Below are 13,805 nucleotides of genomic sequence, written 5' to 3' on the forward strand. Positions count from 1 at the left end.
CGGGCAGCCCCCTCACTGGAGAGGGCGAAAAGTTGGAGCAAACTCTGGGGCAACCCTTGCTGCTGCTGAGCCAAGGTTGTGCTCCTCTCACCTGGGCTCGCCCCGCAGGAGCTGTCCCCACTCACCGTTGTGCTCGTCGTATCCCCAGTGCAGCATGGCCACCCACGTCCCCGCTTGCTGGCGAGAGGAGCAGAACGTCTGGCTGTCCGGAGCAAGGCACAGGGCGCTCTGAAGCGGGCAGGCGGCGCCCAGATGCGCAGGGGCTGATAAAGTCTGGTTGAGTCCCGGGGGCGGCCGGGCGCCGCTTGTAATTCCCGCCTTCCGCCAGCTGGGGGACCTGGCCCCCTCCAGCGCGGAGTCACCTAGAGCAGGTAACATTACTCGAGTAGCAACAGCCAAGACTGCGATCCCAACCCCGATGGGGTCATTTGTGTTCCTGTACATCAGAGATGGGCCTGAACCCAAACCCTGGACCTGAAAAAGGCCAAAATTGTGAAGAGTCCAGATCTGGATCCAAACTTTGCTGCTCCCATCGGCATAGTTTATTAATAGTGACATTTTTAACAGAGGATGTTTGCTTGTTGTCCAGTGTTGCATGGGGGTAAGTGGCATCTGAAGGTGCTCAGCATCCTGCCTGGGTCTTAACTATCTTTAGTCATTTTGTATCATCTGCAAATTTTGCCATCTCACTGTTTACCCCTTTTTCCAGATCATTTATGAATATGTTGAATAGGACTGGTCCCAGAACAGACCTCTGGGGGACACCACTATTTACTTCTTTCCATTCTGAAAACTGACCATTTATACCCACCCTTTGTTTCTTATTTTTTAACCAGTTACCAATCCATGAGAGCACCTTCTCTCTTATCTCCTGGCAGCTGACTTTACTTAAGAGCCTTTGGTGAGGTACTTTGTCAAAGGCTTTCTGAAAATTTAAGTACACTGTATCCACTGGATCCCCTTGGTCTGCATGCTTGTTGACCCCCTCAAAGAATTCTAGTAGATTGGTGAGGCATGATTTCCCTTTACTAAAACCATGTTGACTCTTCCTCAACAAATTCTGTACATCTATATGTCTGACAATATTGTTCTTTATTATAGTTTCAACCAGTTTGCCCAGTACTGAAGTCAGGCTTACAGGCCTGTAATTGCCGGGATCACCTCTGGAGCCCTTTTTAAAAATTGGCATCACATTCGCTATCCTCCAGCCATCTGGCACAGAAGCTGATTTAAATGATAGGTTACAGACGACAGTTAGTAGTTCTGCTATTTCGTTTCTGAGTTCCTTCAGAACTCTTGGGTGAATAGCATCTTGTCCTGGTGACTTATTACTGTTTAATTTATCAATTTGTTCCAATACCTCCTCTAACGATACCTCAATCTTCGACAGTTCCTCAGATCTGTCACCTAAAAAGGATGGCTCGGTTCAGTCTGCAGGGGATAGAAGTCTCCCTTCCCCCCACTGGCCATGACAGTGCAGAGCCACAGAACAGAGAGGGAAGGGCTCTTTGCTGGTGGAGATAAGTGGGACGGGGTGCTGCTAACACCAAGACCAGGCCTTGGCAGGAGGAAGATTAGCTCACACACTGCAGAGCACAGCTTCATGGTCAGCATAGGCATGCAGCCCTGCTCATGGGAGGGTCGGGTCAGGGCTCGCTCATGACAATGATCATAGCGGTAGGGACAGCCATATATGCTAACTTGATGGGTGACAATCCCATTCAAAAAGTAACAGCTCTAGCCACAGGCAGAGCCAGGGGCTAACCAAATCCCAGAGGCTGCAGAGATTAGGAACCAGCAGCCTGCCATACTCAGCCAAGACACAGGCTTTGGAGTCTACACTAGGTTTGTTAGGCAGGTCAATAGCCCAGCCGCTGCTCTGGAGAGGCTGTTAGGGACACAGCTGTGCAAACCCTAGATCCCTGTTAGCCCTCATAGGGGTCTGGTGGTAGCTGCTGCTGCCCTATTTATTAACGTCCCAAGTATTTAACAATAATCTCTCTTTCTTTCTTCCTTTCCAGGCCTGTAGTGGGGAAAAACTGATTGTTTTATAGTTGGGGTAAGGAAGTTCTTTGCTTATAACACATTATCTATTGTGTATGTGTGCATGGAGGGATACGTTTGAATCTGTGTCTGTCCTGGTATTGCCAAACAAAGGATTACAAATCATGAGTTAGGCTTAAATATAATGAAATTAGTTTAAAAGGCATGAGCTGTGGTTTTGTTTGTTTTTAAATAGGGGTTATTTTTCTTTGCTTTCTGAGGGTACACTTGGCTGTGCACACACATATGAGCACATAACTGTGGTAATGATATGCACAAATTACCAGTTCAGTGGCTAAATGTCATTTGCACAAACAGTTCCTGCAACAGTACATGTGCGATACTGAAAATCTGGCCCTAAAAGTAAGCATTTTTTATATTTTGTTTCCTGTCTTCATTGTAATAATTTTTAAAACGAAATACAATTATTGTCTAGACATCAAGTTTTATGGGAACATTTCACATATAGTACAAAAAATTAGAAAACAAATGAAGCCTAAACCTACTCCTGAAGATTAAATGACTTCTTTCCAATGTACAACAAAGTGCACATATTTTACTAACGACTCTGAGTTCTACATTTGCTCTATTTAGTTAATGAATTATGCATACTATTTATTTATATGCTACTCCATTTCTTTTCTCTTGCTGGTTTTGTTTACCTGATTTACTGCAGAAAGATCCCTTGAAGATGATCTTGTACTAGGATAAGTACTAAAGATGAATATTTTTAACTGGATTCAAGAAGGAATGTGGTTCCAAACAAGCAACCCAAAGGAAACCAAGAAAGTATTGTTATAAATTAGTATTAACCTTGTAGTTAAGCACATTACTTTCCATAGCTATCCATGATTCAAGTAGAAAGCTGAATTTTCCAATATTTATGTAAGTATAGACTGAAAAATAAGAGCCACAGATTATATACAATTTAAAAGAACCACTTGATTCTCTGATGTGTAGCATAATCAGAAAACCCTCAAGCTGATGTCCTGAGTAAACAAAGTGCTGCCAAATGCAAATGGGAGAAAATGTTTTGTGTTGCTTTTTTAAAATCTTTCAGTTATAGCAGCTCAAGGGATAACAACGATAGGTACAAAATTTTCAGATGGAAGTGAGATTTCCAAGTTGATGGCATCCCTTTAAGTTACTCATTGGGGCCTGTATCCTGCAAACAATTTCATGTGTGCTGCTAACCTTTACACACTGTGTGACCATATGACTGCTCACAGTGCACAAAGTTAAGCACGTGTGTCTTTGCAGGGTGCCTTGTGTTTGAAAAGCAACCTTCTACTTCTTTTTACGGTAGGAAAAGCTGTAGTTCTTCTCTAATGAACAAAGCGTTTGTGACACTGAAAAAGACTTGCTTTTTGTACCTATGGTGAGCAGAACAAAACAGTTTGATGATATTACACTCTTTTTTAAAATTGAATGCATCTATAATGCTATCTGTTTTTTTACCCTGCAAAATATTCGTTCATCATTTTCTTATTTGGTATTTCCAAATGACTTGTGATGTCTCTGTTGTTTTTCCACAGCGATGGAGAACAAATACATGCTCTCCAAGCTATATATACTATGAACACCAGCTATTCTCACATAAAATTCCCATTAATAGGAGTCAATAGGAGTATTGAGTGGGTGAGGATTGCAGAATCAAGCCCAGGACTATTAGCAGAGGCATTAGCTCAGGAGAGCTGGCTGTATTTCAAGGAATCCCTGTTGAGGTTACAGGGACAAACCATCCCGATGAGTCGAAAGAATAGTAAATATGGCAGGCGACCAGCTTGGCTTAACGGTGAAATCCTAGCGGATCTTAAACATAAAAAAGAAGCTTACAAGAAGTGGAAGGTTGGACATATGACCAGGGAAGAGTATAAAAATATTGCTCGGGCATGTAGGAATGAAATCAGGAGGGCCAAATCGCACCTGGAGCTGCAGCTAGCAAGAGATGTCAAGAGTAACAAGAAGGGTTTCTTCAGGTATGTGGGCAACAAGAAGAAAGCCAAGGAAAGTGTGGGCCCCTTACTGAATGAGGGAGGCAACCTAGTGACAGAGGATGTGGAAAAAGCTAATGTGCTCAATGCTTTTTTTGCCTCTGTCTTCACTAACAAGGACAGCTCCCAGACTGCTGCGCTGGGCATCACAACATGGGGAGTAGATGGCCAGCCCTCTGTGGAGAAAGAGGTGGTTAGGGACTATTTAGAAAAGCTGGACGTGCACAAGTCTATGGGGCCGGACGAGTTGCATCCGAGAGTGCTAAAGGAATTGGCGGATGTGATTGCAGAGCCATTGGCCATTATCTTTGAAAACTCGTGGCGAACGGGGGAAGTCCCAGATGACTGGAAAAAGACTAATGTAGTGCCAATCTTTAAAAAAGGGAAGAAGGAGGATCCTGGGAACTACAGGCCAGTCAGCCTCACCTCAGTCCCTGGAAAAATCATGGAGCAGGTCCTCAAGGAATCAATCCTGAAGCACTTACACGAGAGGAAAGTGATCAGGAACAGTCAGCATGGATTCACCAAGGGTAGGTCATGCCTGACTAATCTAATAGCCTTCTATGATGAGATTACTGATTCTGTGGATGAAGGGAAAGCAGTGGATGTATTGTTTCTTGACTTTAGCAAAGCTTTTGACACGGTCTCCCACAGTATTCTTGTCAGCAAGTTAAAGAAGTATGGGCTGGATGAATGCACTATAAGGTGGGTAGAAAGTTGGCTAGATTGTCGGGCTCAACGGGTAGTGATCAATGGCTCCATGTCTAGTTGGCAGCCGGTGTCAAGTGGAGTGCCCCAGGGGTCGGTCCTGGGGCCGGTTTTGTTCAATATCTTCATAAATGATCTGGAGGATGGTGTGGATTGCACTCTCAGCAAATTTGCAGATGATACTAAACTGGGAGGAGTGGTAGATACGCTGGAGGTCATGGATAGGATACAGAGGGACCTAGACAAATTGGAGGATTGGGCCAAAAGAAACCTGATGCGGTTCAACAAGGATAAGTGCAGGGTCCTGCACTTAGGACGGAAGAACCCAATGCACCGCTACAGACTAGGGACCGAATGGCTAGGCAGCAGTTCTGCGGAAAAGGACCTAGGGGTTACAGTGGACGAGAAGCTGGATATGAGTCAGCAGTGTGCCCTTGTTGCCAAGAAGGCCAATGGCATTTTGGGATGTATAAGTAGGGGCATAGCGAGCAGATCGAGGGACATGATCGTTCCCCTCTATTCGACATTGGTGAGGCCTCATCTGGAGTACTGTGTCCAGTTTTGGGCCCCACACTACAAGAAGGACATGGATAAATTGGAGAGAGTCCAGCGAAGGGCAACAAAAATGATTAGGGGTCTGGAACACATGACTTATGAGGAGAGGCTGAGGGAACTGGGATTGTTTAGTCTGCGGAAGAGAAGAATGAGGGGGGATTTGATAGCTGCTTTCAACTACCTGAGAGGTGGTTCCAGAGAGGATGGTTCTAGACTATTCTCAGTGGTAGAAGAGGACAGGACAAGGAGTAATGGTCTCAAGTTGCAGTGGGGGAGGTTTAGGTTGGATATTAGGAAAAACTTTTTCAATAAGAGGGTGGTGAAACACTGGAATGCGTTACCTAGGGAGGTGGTAGAATCTCCTTCCTTGGAAGTTTTTAAGGTCAGGCTTGACAAAGCCTTGGCTGGGATGATTTGATTGGGGATTGGTCCTGCTTTGAGCAGGGGGTTGGACTAGATGATCTCCTGAGGTCCCTTCCAACCCTGATATTCTATGATTCTATGATTCTATGATTAGCCTGAGCTCTGGCCCCATTATCCGCACAGTAGGACTACTATTATGATATGAAGACTGAGAGAGGCTTCACCAACAATGGTAGTGGACAGTCACCGTGGGTTGTAATAGCGTGGATGTGCCTGTGCTAAGCTGTTTTTTTCAGAGATCATCTGTTTTACAGCACCTAAAAGTGTGCTAGGAACTTTACAATAACATAAAAATTAGAAAAAAGAAAAGGAGGACTTGTGGCACCTTAGAGACTAACAAATTTATTTGAGCATAAGCTTTCGTGAGCTACAGCTCACTTCATCGGAATGCATCCGATGAAGTGAGGTGTAGCTCACGAAAGCTTATGCTCAAATAAATTTGTTAGTCTCTAAGGTGCCACAAGTCCTCCTTTTCTTTTTGCGGATACAGACTAACGCGGCTGCTACTCTGAAACCTATAAAAACTAGAAGATCTCAGGCCTGAAGAGCTTACATTACAACAGAAACCCTATTGTTGTATGGCACCTCTCTGCCAAATGCTGTCTGTTAAAGAGGTGGCACTCTGTGGAAGGAGTCATTGTAGAACATTCTGCTTCCTTTACCACAGACAAACTTTTTCAAGGGCCTGCTGGAGTAACTAACTGCTCAGTTGCTAAGCACAGCTACAGGTGGAGAATAAGGAGGGCAGAGCAGAGATATGCCCACTCTCTACCCAGGTCCTGCCATTTTCTAGCTTGTCCAACCCTCACCACTCCCTTTGTTAAGTGCGTATACATGTGGTTCTGCAGGCTACTACTGAATATAGAATTGCTTTTTACACCACACAACACAGCTGATTTGCTACTAGAAGCATTGCACATCATCTTCGCCTAGAGGTTTTACAGCCACCATAGCTGCATAAATGAGCTGAGATTAGGCCCAGAAATATGGCCCAATCCTGAGAGGTGATGTAAACACCCAACTTCTGTTGAGATCAATGAGAGCTGAGCGATGCTGGGTGCCAGGTAGTTCTCAGCACCCTGTAAAATTGGCCTTATGTTCACACTGCTGAAGTAAGATTAATATTTTAAGCAAGCGGAAAATTCCTGTTCATGCACTTAGTTGTACACATAGCTAGAACAGGTGATTAATACAGGATGGGAAATGGAAGCGGAGAACAAAATCAGATCACACATGACATGTGGGTATTGCTGATAATGTTTTTAACAGTCTTCAAGAGGAAGACATTTATTTTTGAAAAACATACACTGAAAATGAGGGCCTGAGCTTGCAAAACATCAAACACTGATTGCAGTGGGACTTGAGAGAGCTCAGCATCCCACAATCTCAGCGTCTTTTTTAGCCCTGTGTGAGGTTTCATTTCAAAACAGACATGTACCTTTGTAAAATTTTTCCTCATTTTGATTAATAACATTCTTAAATATAAAACATTTTATCTAGGAAGTAGCAAAAGGCATGAGACTTGAACCAATTAGGCAGGGAGGTGTCCTGCATTTCAATTCAAATATTTCTAAAAGCAAGCATGGTTGCAGAATGGGAAAGAAGGCAGATGGCACCATAGAAATAATATTTATCACCTGGATGCTGGATCAAGTCAATAGGCAAGCACTGTTTGTTACCGTGGGCTTGCTAATTGCTGGGCACAGCTGGGTGGCTGATTGATCTCAAGGGGTGCCTCTAGGTCAGCGTATCTCAAATGCGGCCACTGCGGCTGCGTGTGGCCACCAGGGGCTTTTCTTGCAGCCACAGCCACCTGGGCTGTGATGAGGAGCAGGGGGGCAAAGCAGTAGCTCCTCTCCTGGGGCTGCCTGCAGGGGTTGGTCCCTACCCCCTTCCGGAGCCACAAACACTGTAGGAGCAGGCAACCAGTGTGAGTTCCCCACCTTCCCAGGGGCGATATGGCTCGAGCTTCTGCCCTGAGGTGGTGGGTGGCAGGCTCTGGCCATGTGGCAGTGGGCTCTGTCCACCAGCCGCAGGGTTTGGAGCTCCATTCCTGGATTCACCCGCCACCATCACCATGACCCTACTGCCTCCTCCAAACCCCCCTTGCCCCTGGCTTCCCTGCCTCCTTATCCACCTTCTCATCCAGGGCTTAATTTGTCCCTCAACATAACAGGGCTGCGTAAGTCTGCTGTGAAAAGTGATACCACCAGTGATAGCACTGGTGATTTACTAACTAGCAATCTAAAAAAAAAAAATCAAAAAATGCAAAGCACCTTATTTTTGTTTCTATTCTGTTTAGGTCCAGTAAAGAACAGAGACCACAGTACATTATTTTTATTTCTGAGTCTTCAAAAAAAAAAAAACAAAAAAAAAAACCAACAACCACCCCTACATAAATACATTACAATGATCTGGACATGTATATGTGCATGTTTATTTGTTTTTCCTAAAGTTAATTAAGTATTTCAGGGAAAAAATTCTCAGAGTGGCCACTAGGAAGAGTTGGTGGCTGCACTCTGAGGTCACCAAAAATATGTTAAAAGAACAGGAGGACCTGTGGCACCTTAGAGACTAACAAATTTATTAGAGCATAAGCTTTCGGGAGCTACAGCTCACTTCGTCGGATGTATCCGATGTTGCAGCCCACGAAGTGAGCTGTAGCTCACAAAAGCTTAAGCTCTAATAAATGTGTTAGTCTCTAAGGTGCCACAAGTCCTCCTTTTCTTTTTACGGATCCAGACTAACACGGCTGCTACTCTGAAACTTGTCAGAACTATGCTGTGAGACCCCCCCCTGCCCAGCTGTTGGTGTGTAATTCAAGGAAGGTGTTAACAACAGCGGGGAGATAGCATCCCCAAGTTCAAACACAGGCGGGGGAACGGCGCCCCCTCGCGCTTGCTCCCGGTACGTCGGCTGGGAGCCTTGTTCATAATCTCGGGACTGGGCCCGAGCGAGCCACTGATTTCCTTCTGCCGCGTTGTCTAGCCTCCGAGCTCGTCCGCCCTCCCGCCCCACCGGCACGCGCGGCTTTGCGCCCGCTGGGCACCGGGCTCACGCCGGTGACAGAGCAGCCTCGCTGTTTCCTTTCCAACCTCCCAGCCCCCGCAGGGGAAGGAGCAGGGCCCCTGCCTGGCTGGTAAGGCCGCCCCGGGCACGTGGAAATGCGCAGCACGCAGCGGCGGAGTCCCCCCGTGAGCGCCTGGCTCGCCCCGGGCGGCCGGTCCCAGTCGTCCAGCCGCGGTCCGGGAACGCCGGGGCGGCTCCGGGGGCGGGGCCTCAGGATCGGGGTTTCCCGCCTCCGGGGCGGGGGAAATTCCCGGGAGCGCGCCTGTGATGACGCAGGGGCGCCCGCGCAGCCGCCCCCTGGGAGATCCGGCGGCCGCCGCTGCGGTGAGTGCGCTGGGGGTGCGGGGCCGGGGAGCCCCTCGTGCGCCGGCTGGGGCGCGGCCCGGAGCGGGGGGAGCGCGTGTCCCGGGGCCAGGGTGGGCGGCGGGGCCGGTTGGTCTTACTGAGGAAGCGGGGAGCTGCCATGTGGCAGCCCGGCTCTGGCTGAAGGCGAGTGTTTGCTCCGCGCGCGGCAGCGCATCTAGCTGCGGGGGGGATTCCGGCTCGACCCCGCCTGTTACTCGCGTCCGGGGGGAAACGAAGCCTCCTCCGCCGCCGCCCTTTCCCGAGAGTTACCGGCGGGCAGGACCTGCAGGGGGCTGGGCCCAGCGAGATGGCAGCCCGGCTCGCAGCGCCGCCCAGCTGCCGCCAGCCCGCACCCGGCCGATCGGCGTGGGGAGCCGCAGCCTCCTTTCGTCTGAGCTGCCCGTCCTCTGGGGCAAGGCTCCTGGGGGCCGGCCTGATTCAGTTTTAAACAAACAAACCGCCGCCAGTGCTCTTCCTCCCTGGGGTAGCAGGCTCAGAAACCGATTTTACCGGTGAAAAAGCTGGCACGTGCTCCGGCCCATACCGCCACATACTTACAAGGTGAACTTCGTTGTCTTACCCCCTTCTAGGCCATGGGCAAGAACAAAGCCAAAGGGTCAAAGCCGAAGAGCGTGTTCCACCTGGCCAACACCAAATCCCTGAAGGCCAAGAATAAAGCTAAACCTGTCACAACAAGTCTGAAGAAGGTTAGTGTGGCCACAGTAATCAACCTGTGCAAACATTTTTTTCTTCATATGTTCTTTTAGAAATCTCCACCAAGCAATGTTTAGTCAAAACAAAACAAAAAAACCAACCCGACCTATACCCTGGGTAGGGCCCTACCAAATTCACAGCCACAAAAAAATGCATCATGGACTGTGAAATCTGGTCTTTTGTGTGCTTTTACCCTGTATTATACAGATTTCATGGGCGAGATCAGCATTTCTCAAATTGGGGATCCTGACCCAAAAGGGAGTTGCAGGGGAATCTCGAGGTTATTTTAAGGATGTCATGGTATTGTCACCCTTACTTCTGCACTGCCTTCAGAGCTGGGTGGCCAGAAAGCGGCAGCTCCTGACTGAGGGCCCAGCTCTAAAGACAGCAGCACAGAACTAAGGGTGGCAATACCATACCATGCCATCCTTACTTCTGTGCTGCTGTTGGCGGCGACTTTGCCATCACAGCTGGGCTCCTGGCTAGCACCCACTGCTCTCCAGCTGCCCAGCTCTGAAGGCAGCGCCACTGCCAGCAGCAGTGCAGAAGCAAGCATAGCAGTACTGCTAACTCCCTACAATAACCTTGCAACATCCTCCCTGCACACACAACTCCTTGTTGGGTCAGGACCCCTACAATTACACCACCATGAAATTTCAGATTTAAATAGCTGAAATAATGAAATTTATGATTTTTAAAATCATATGACTGAAATTGACCAAAATGAACAGTGAATGTGTAGGGCAATCACCCACACAGCAGAGGCAAAAAGCCTTCAGTTGTCCTACTATATAAAACATTAATGAGCATGGAGAGAGATGACTAAATGCAAACACTATCCCTTTCCTGATTCATCAATCAGGCTAGAATAGAAGAGGCCAAGATTATATGTGGATATTCTGAATCAATACTGGTTAATAGGAACTCCATTGACAAAGCTGCTTAAAACAAACAAGAAGAAAATATCACAAGAAGTAGACATTTACACTAGAACAGTCAACTTGAAATCTAGGGTGGATTGTTGGTTTTTTAAGAACTTTGGGGACTACCCTTTGCCTCTAAGTCTTACTGCCCATTTTTGTGGTTTTACCATTTTTTCTTTAAAAAAACAAAGAACTAAAAAAACCCTTGCCTTTATTGCTGCAAGACCTAGAAAAACCAAAAGGCAGAAGAGTTACTGGGTAAACAGTAAAACTGATTACATACCAAGCACTGTTAAACAGAAAACCTGACAGAAATAATCTCTGTTACTGTAATCTTTGTTACTAGAGCTGGTTGGAAATTTATTTCAAAACAAGAAAATTTTTGTAGAAAGATTTTTTGAGAACCCTTTTTTTTACAACCAATTCTTGCTGTTGCTTGTTTCATTGGTAAGTACCAGAAGTTTCTAGGTGGGAGTATGATTTCTAAATGTAATGGTATTACCTTAATGAGTGCTGAAAGCTTGAAGGCTAGTCCACAAAACTGTTCTATATACACCCAATACAAGGCTTTCATACGGCTTATCTTGGAGATGGTTATTCTGAAAGTGGTTTTGCAGCATGCTATTGATTATTGGGGAACATGGCAATGAACAAGACTTAAGATGTAATCCCTGGTTTAATGAGATTTCATTCTAAAATTAGACAAAACTGTACTGTTCAGGTGATGCACTAGACTTGTTAGCCACCACATTACTTGGCTTTGTTTTCCCAAAACTTGTGTCAGTCCTGAACTGCATAATCTGCCACAGAATTAAACTGTTAAGAATCTAATAAAGAAACAAAGAAATTTTTCCAGTACGTATTTTCAAACTGTTGGAAAACGTATAGCTAAGCCAATTGTAATCACATTTTTTTTTTGAGGAGGGTGTTTAAGGAAAGACCTCTTAACTTTCCTGCTGAAAGTTACAGACAAAAGAGAACAAATCACTCAGTAGAAAGTTGGAATGTTACCAAAGCTATGGAAATAAACAGTGACTCAAAGGGAAAATGTTTTGTGTCACTGGCACCTGAGGATGTTATTCAGATACAAAGATAACGTTCAGTGAGAAACAACAGCAGTGAGTTTATACTCAGGAATATCTATAGGTGGAGCCAAATCTCCATTTTATATAGTATTTCGTATATAATAGTAAAACAGATTTGAGAATGCTGTTACAGAAAAGTGGCCCATTAGATCAAGTTAAGATGAGATGAGCAACTACAAATTACAGGTACCTGCTGATAGAAATAAGAAACCTGTCTGGACTGGGTGCCTCTTCTTATTGGCTAAAATAAACTGAAGGTGGGCTAGTTTGTCTGAACTATTTTTCTGTTACGTGTTCCATTTCCAGAAGGAAATCTTTCTTCCCCTTTTATCCCCAATATAAACAAGTTAGCTTTGACCTATTCATTAGATTTCTTTGCTAGTGACCCATTTATATGAAAGTTCTATTAAAAATTCACTATCTTTAATATTTACACATTCAACAGTAGTACAATTAAAATATAATTTAAAGAATGTGCCCCATTCCAAGCAATTTTTAAAAGGTAGAACCATTATAAATATATATAATAAATAGGCTATGAATAAGTCTTAGCATCATATTAAGATCTCTTTCTGCCTTTGACTAACTTGTGCATTTTTTCTCCTCTAAAGATAAACATTGTGAACGATGAAAAAGTTAGAACAGTAAATAAAGCATTTACTGAAGTACAGAAAGAAGTCAAACAACTATCAAAAGGCATTTCATCAAAATCTCAAAAGAGGCAGCGGGTAATAATTTTGAGTCCTATTTAATGCATCTTTGGTTGGGAGGGTTGCAGCAACCTCAGGTTAGAATGATTCCAAAGTTAAGGTTTAATTTTAATAAGTTTTTAGGTCTTGACTGAAGGAAAAAAAAATAGTTGTGACCCCATCATGAAGAGGTGTCAAGTCTGCAAGCAACCTTAGCAGTTCTTCTGAGGGGGCAAACTCCCTTTTTAGTCAGAAGAGAGGAAATAGTTGAGCATCACTAGATTGTTGCCAGAATAGATTTTTCATTTAATATCTGGATGTTTTAGTTGATTCTTTTACTGGTGAGCTTTAAAAATTAATAAAATAGATTTTCAACTGGAAACCTTGATTCATCGAGTTAACCCTTAACACGAATAGGCATAGAAAATAAAGGTGGTTGCTTTTGCAAGACATCCTGGATCTCCTGGCTGAACCATTTGATGACAGTGTCAATAGTAAAATATTAACTTTTTTTTTTGTAAAAACATCAGCCCAACCTCTGCTCCAATTGCAGCTTCCTCATCAAAATATTCTCTCTTTCTGGAGCTCTAGTAATAATTCAAGCCATCTCCCTGGAACAAGTTAGACAGCGTGGTAGTCTCTGTGCAGTAATAATCTCCTTCACAATTTTAGATTTTGTTGACTAGAGCATTCAAGCTTATCTCCATTTTGGCCATGTATGGTATGGGCACGGATTGTTTTGGCCTTCCTCTGAAGCATTAAGTATTGACCACTGGTCCATCTAGTCTAGCAAATCACATATTCCCATAAAGTGAATAAGGTATAAGAAATGTAGGATGTCTTGCAGTCCAGTACACCAAGCTAATCAATCTTTCAGACAGCAAGTATTTGTTAGCTTTATCTTCCATCAGTGAAGCTTTTTATACAACCTCAGCTCCTTTTTTATGTAAATTTTTTTTTTCCTTTCAATTTTCAGGTTTCCAAGCACCTGGAAGGTGAACCAGCTGATGTGGATGCAGCTGCAAGCTTATTATCTCAGTTGTAACGCATAATAAAATATCTGAGTTTCGAAAGCAAAATTTACTGACAAAAATCAATGGATGGCAGATACTGAATACTCTGTTTGTACAGTTTTATTAAAAAAATCTTGTTAATATACAAGAATTGGCACACTTTAATACAAACTACAAACAGACCTTTCCTATAATCTAGGAAAGTGGAATGTCAGAAGTTAAAATGTGAGAAACTTAAAGTGCT

General features: G+C 44.7%; 2 protein-coding genes across 9 annotated transcripts in view; one reads left to right on the forward strand and one right to left on the reverse strand.

The window, feature by feature from the left end:
• LOC102941909 (carbonic anhydrase 13) overlaps positions 1–9,403 on the reverse strand; it is a 43,006-nt gene extending 33,603 nt beyond the window's left edge. For 4 of the 5 annotated variants that reach the window (XM_037892349.2, XM_043539404.1, XM_007052921.4 and 1 more), the window contains exon 1: positions 126–459. In XM_037892349.2, coding sequence (XP_037748277.2) covers positions 126–444 — 319 coding nt within the window. In that variant the 5' untranslated portion in view covers positions 445–459. Of the gene's footprint in view, positions 1–125; positions 475–9,235 lie in introns of those variants that run through there. The other variant, XM_037892350.1, reaches the window with a different exon arrangement.
• RBIS (ribosomal biogenesis factor) lies at positions 8,684–13,709 on the forward strand. Of its 4 annotated transcripts, none has more exons than XM_037892355.2 (4): positions 8,684–8,862; positions 9,728–9,844; positions 12,471–12,587; positions 13,525–13,709. In XM_037892355.2, the coding sequence occupies exons 2-4, from the start codon at positions 9,731–9,733 to the stop codon at positions 13,591–13,593; spliced, it is 300 nt and encodes a 99-aa protein (XP_037748283.1). In that variant the 5' UTR covers positions 8,684–8,862; positions 9,728–9,730; the 3' UTR covers positions 13,594–13,709. The 4 variants fall into 4 exon arrangements, with proteins under 4 accessions (XP_037748283.1, XP_043395341.1, XP_037748280.1 ...); XM_043539406.1 differs by lacking the exon at positions 8,684–8,862 and adding an exon at positions 8,893–9,104; XM_037892352.2 differs by lacking the exon at positions 8,684–8,862 and adding an exon at positions 8,896–9,116.
• Positions 13,710–13,805: the final 96 nt, after the last annotated feature.

Source organism: Chelonia mydas, chromosome 2 (genome assembly GCF_015237465.2).
Source record: "Chelonia mydas isolate rCheMyd1 chromosome 2, rCheMyd1.pri.v2, whole genome shotgun sequence".
In the NCBI taxonomy this organism is placed as follows: Eukaryota; Metazoa; Chordata; order Testudines; family Cheloniidae; genus Chelonia; species Chelonia mydas.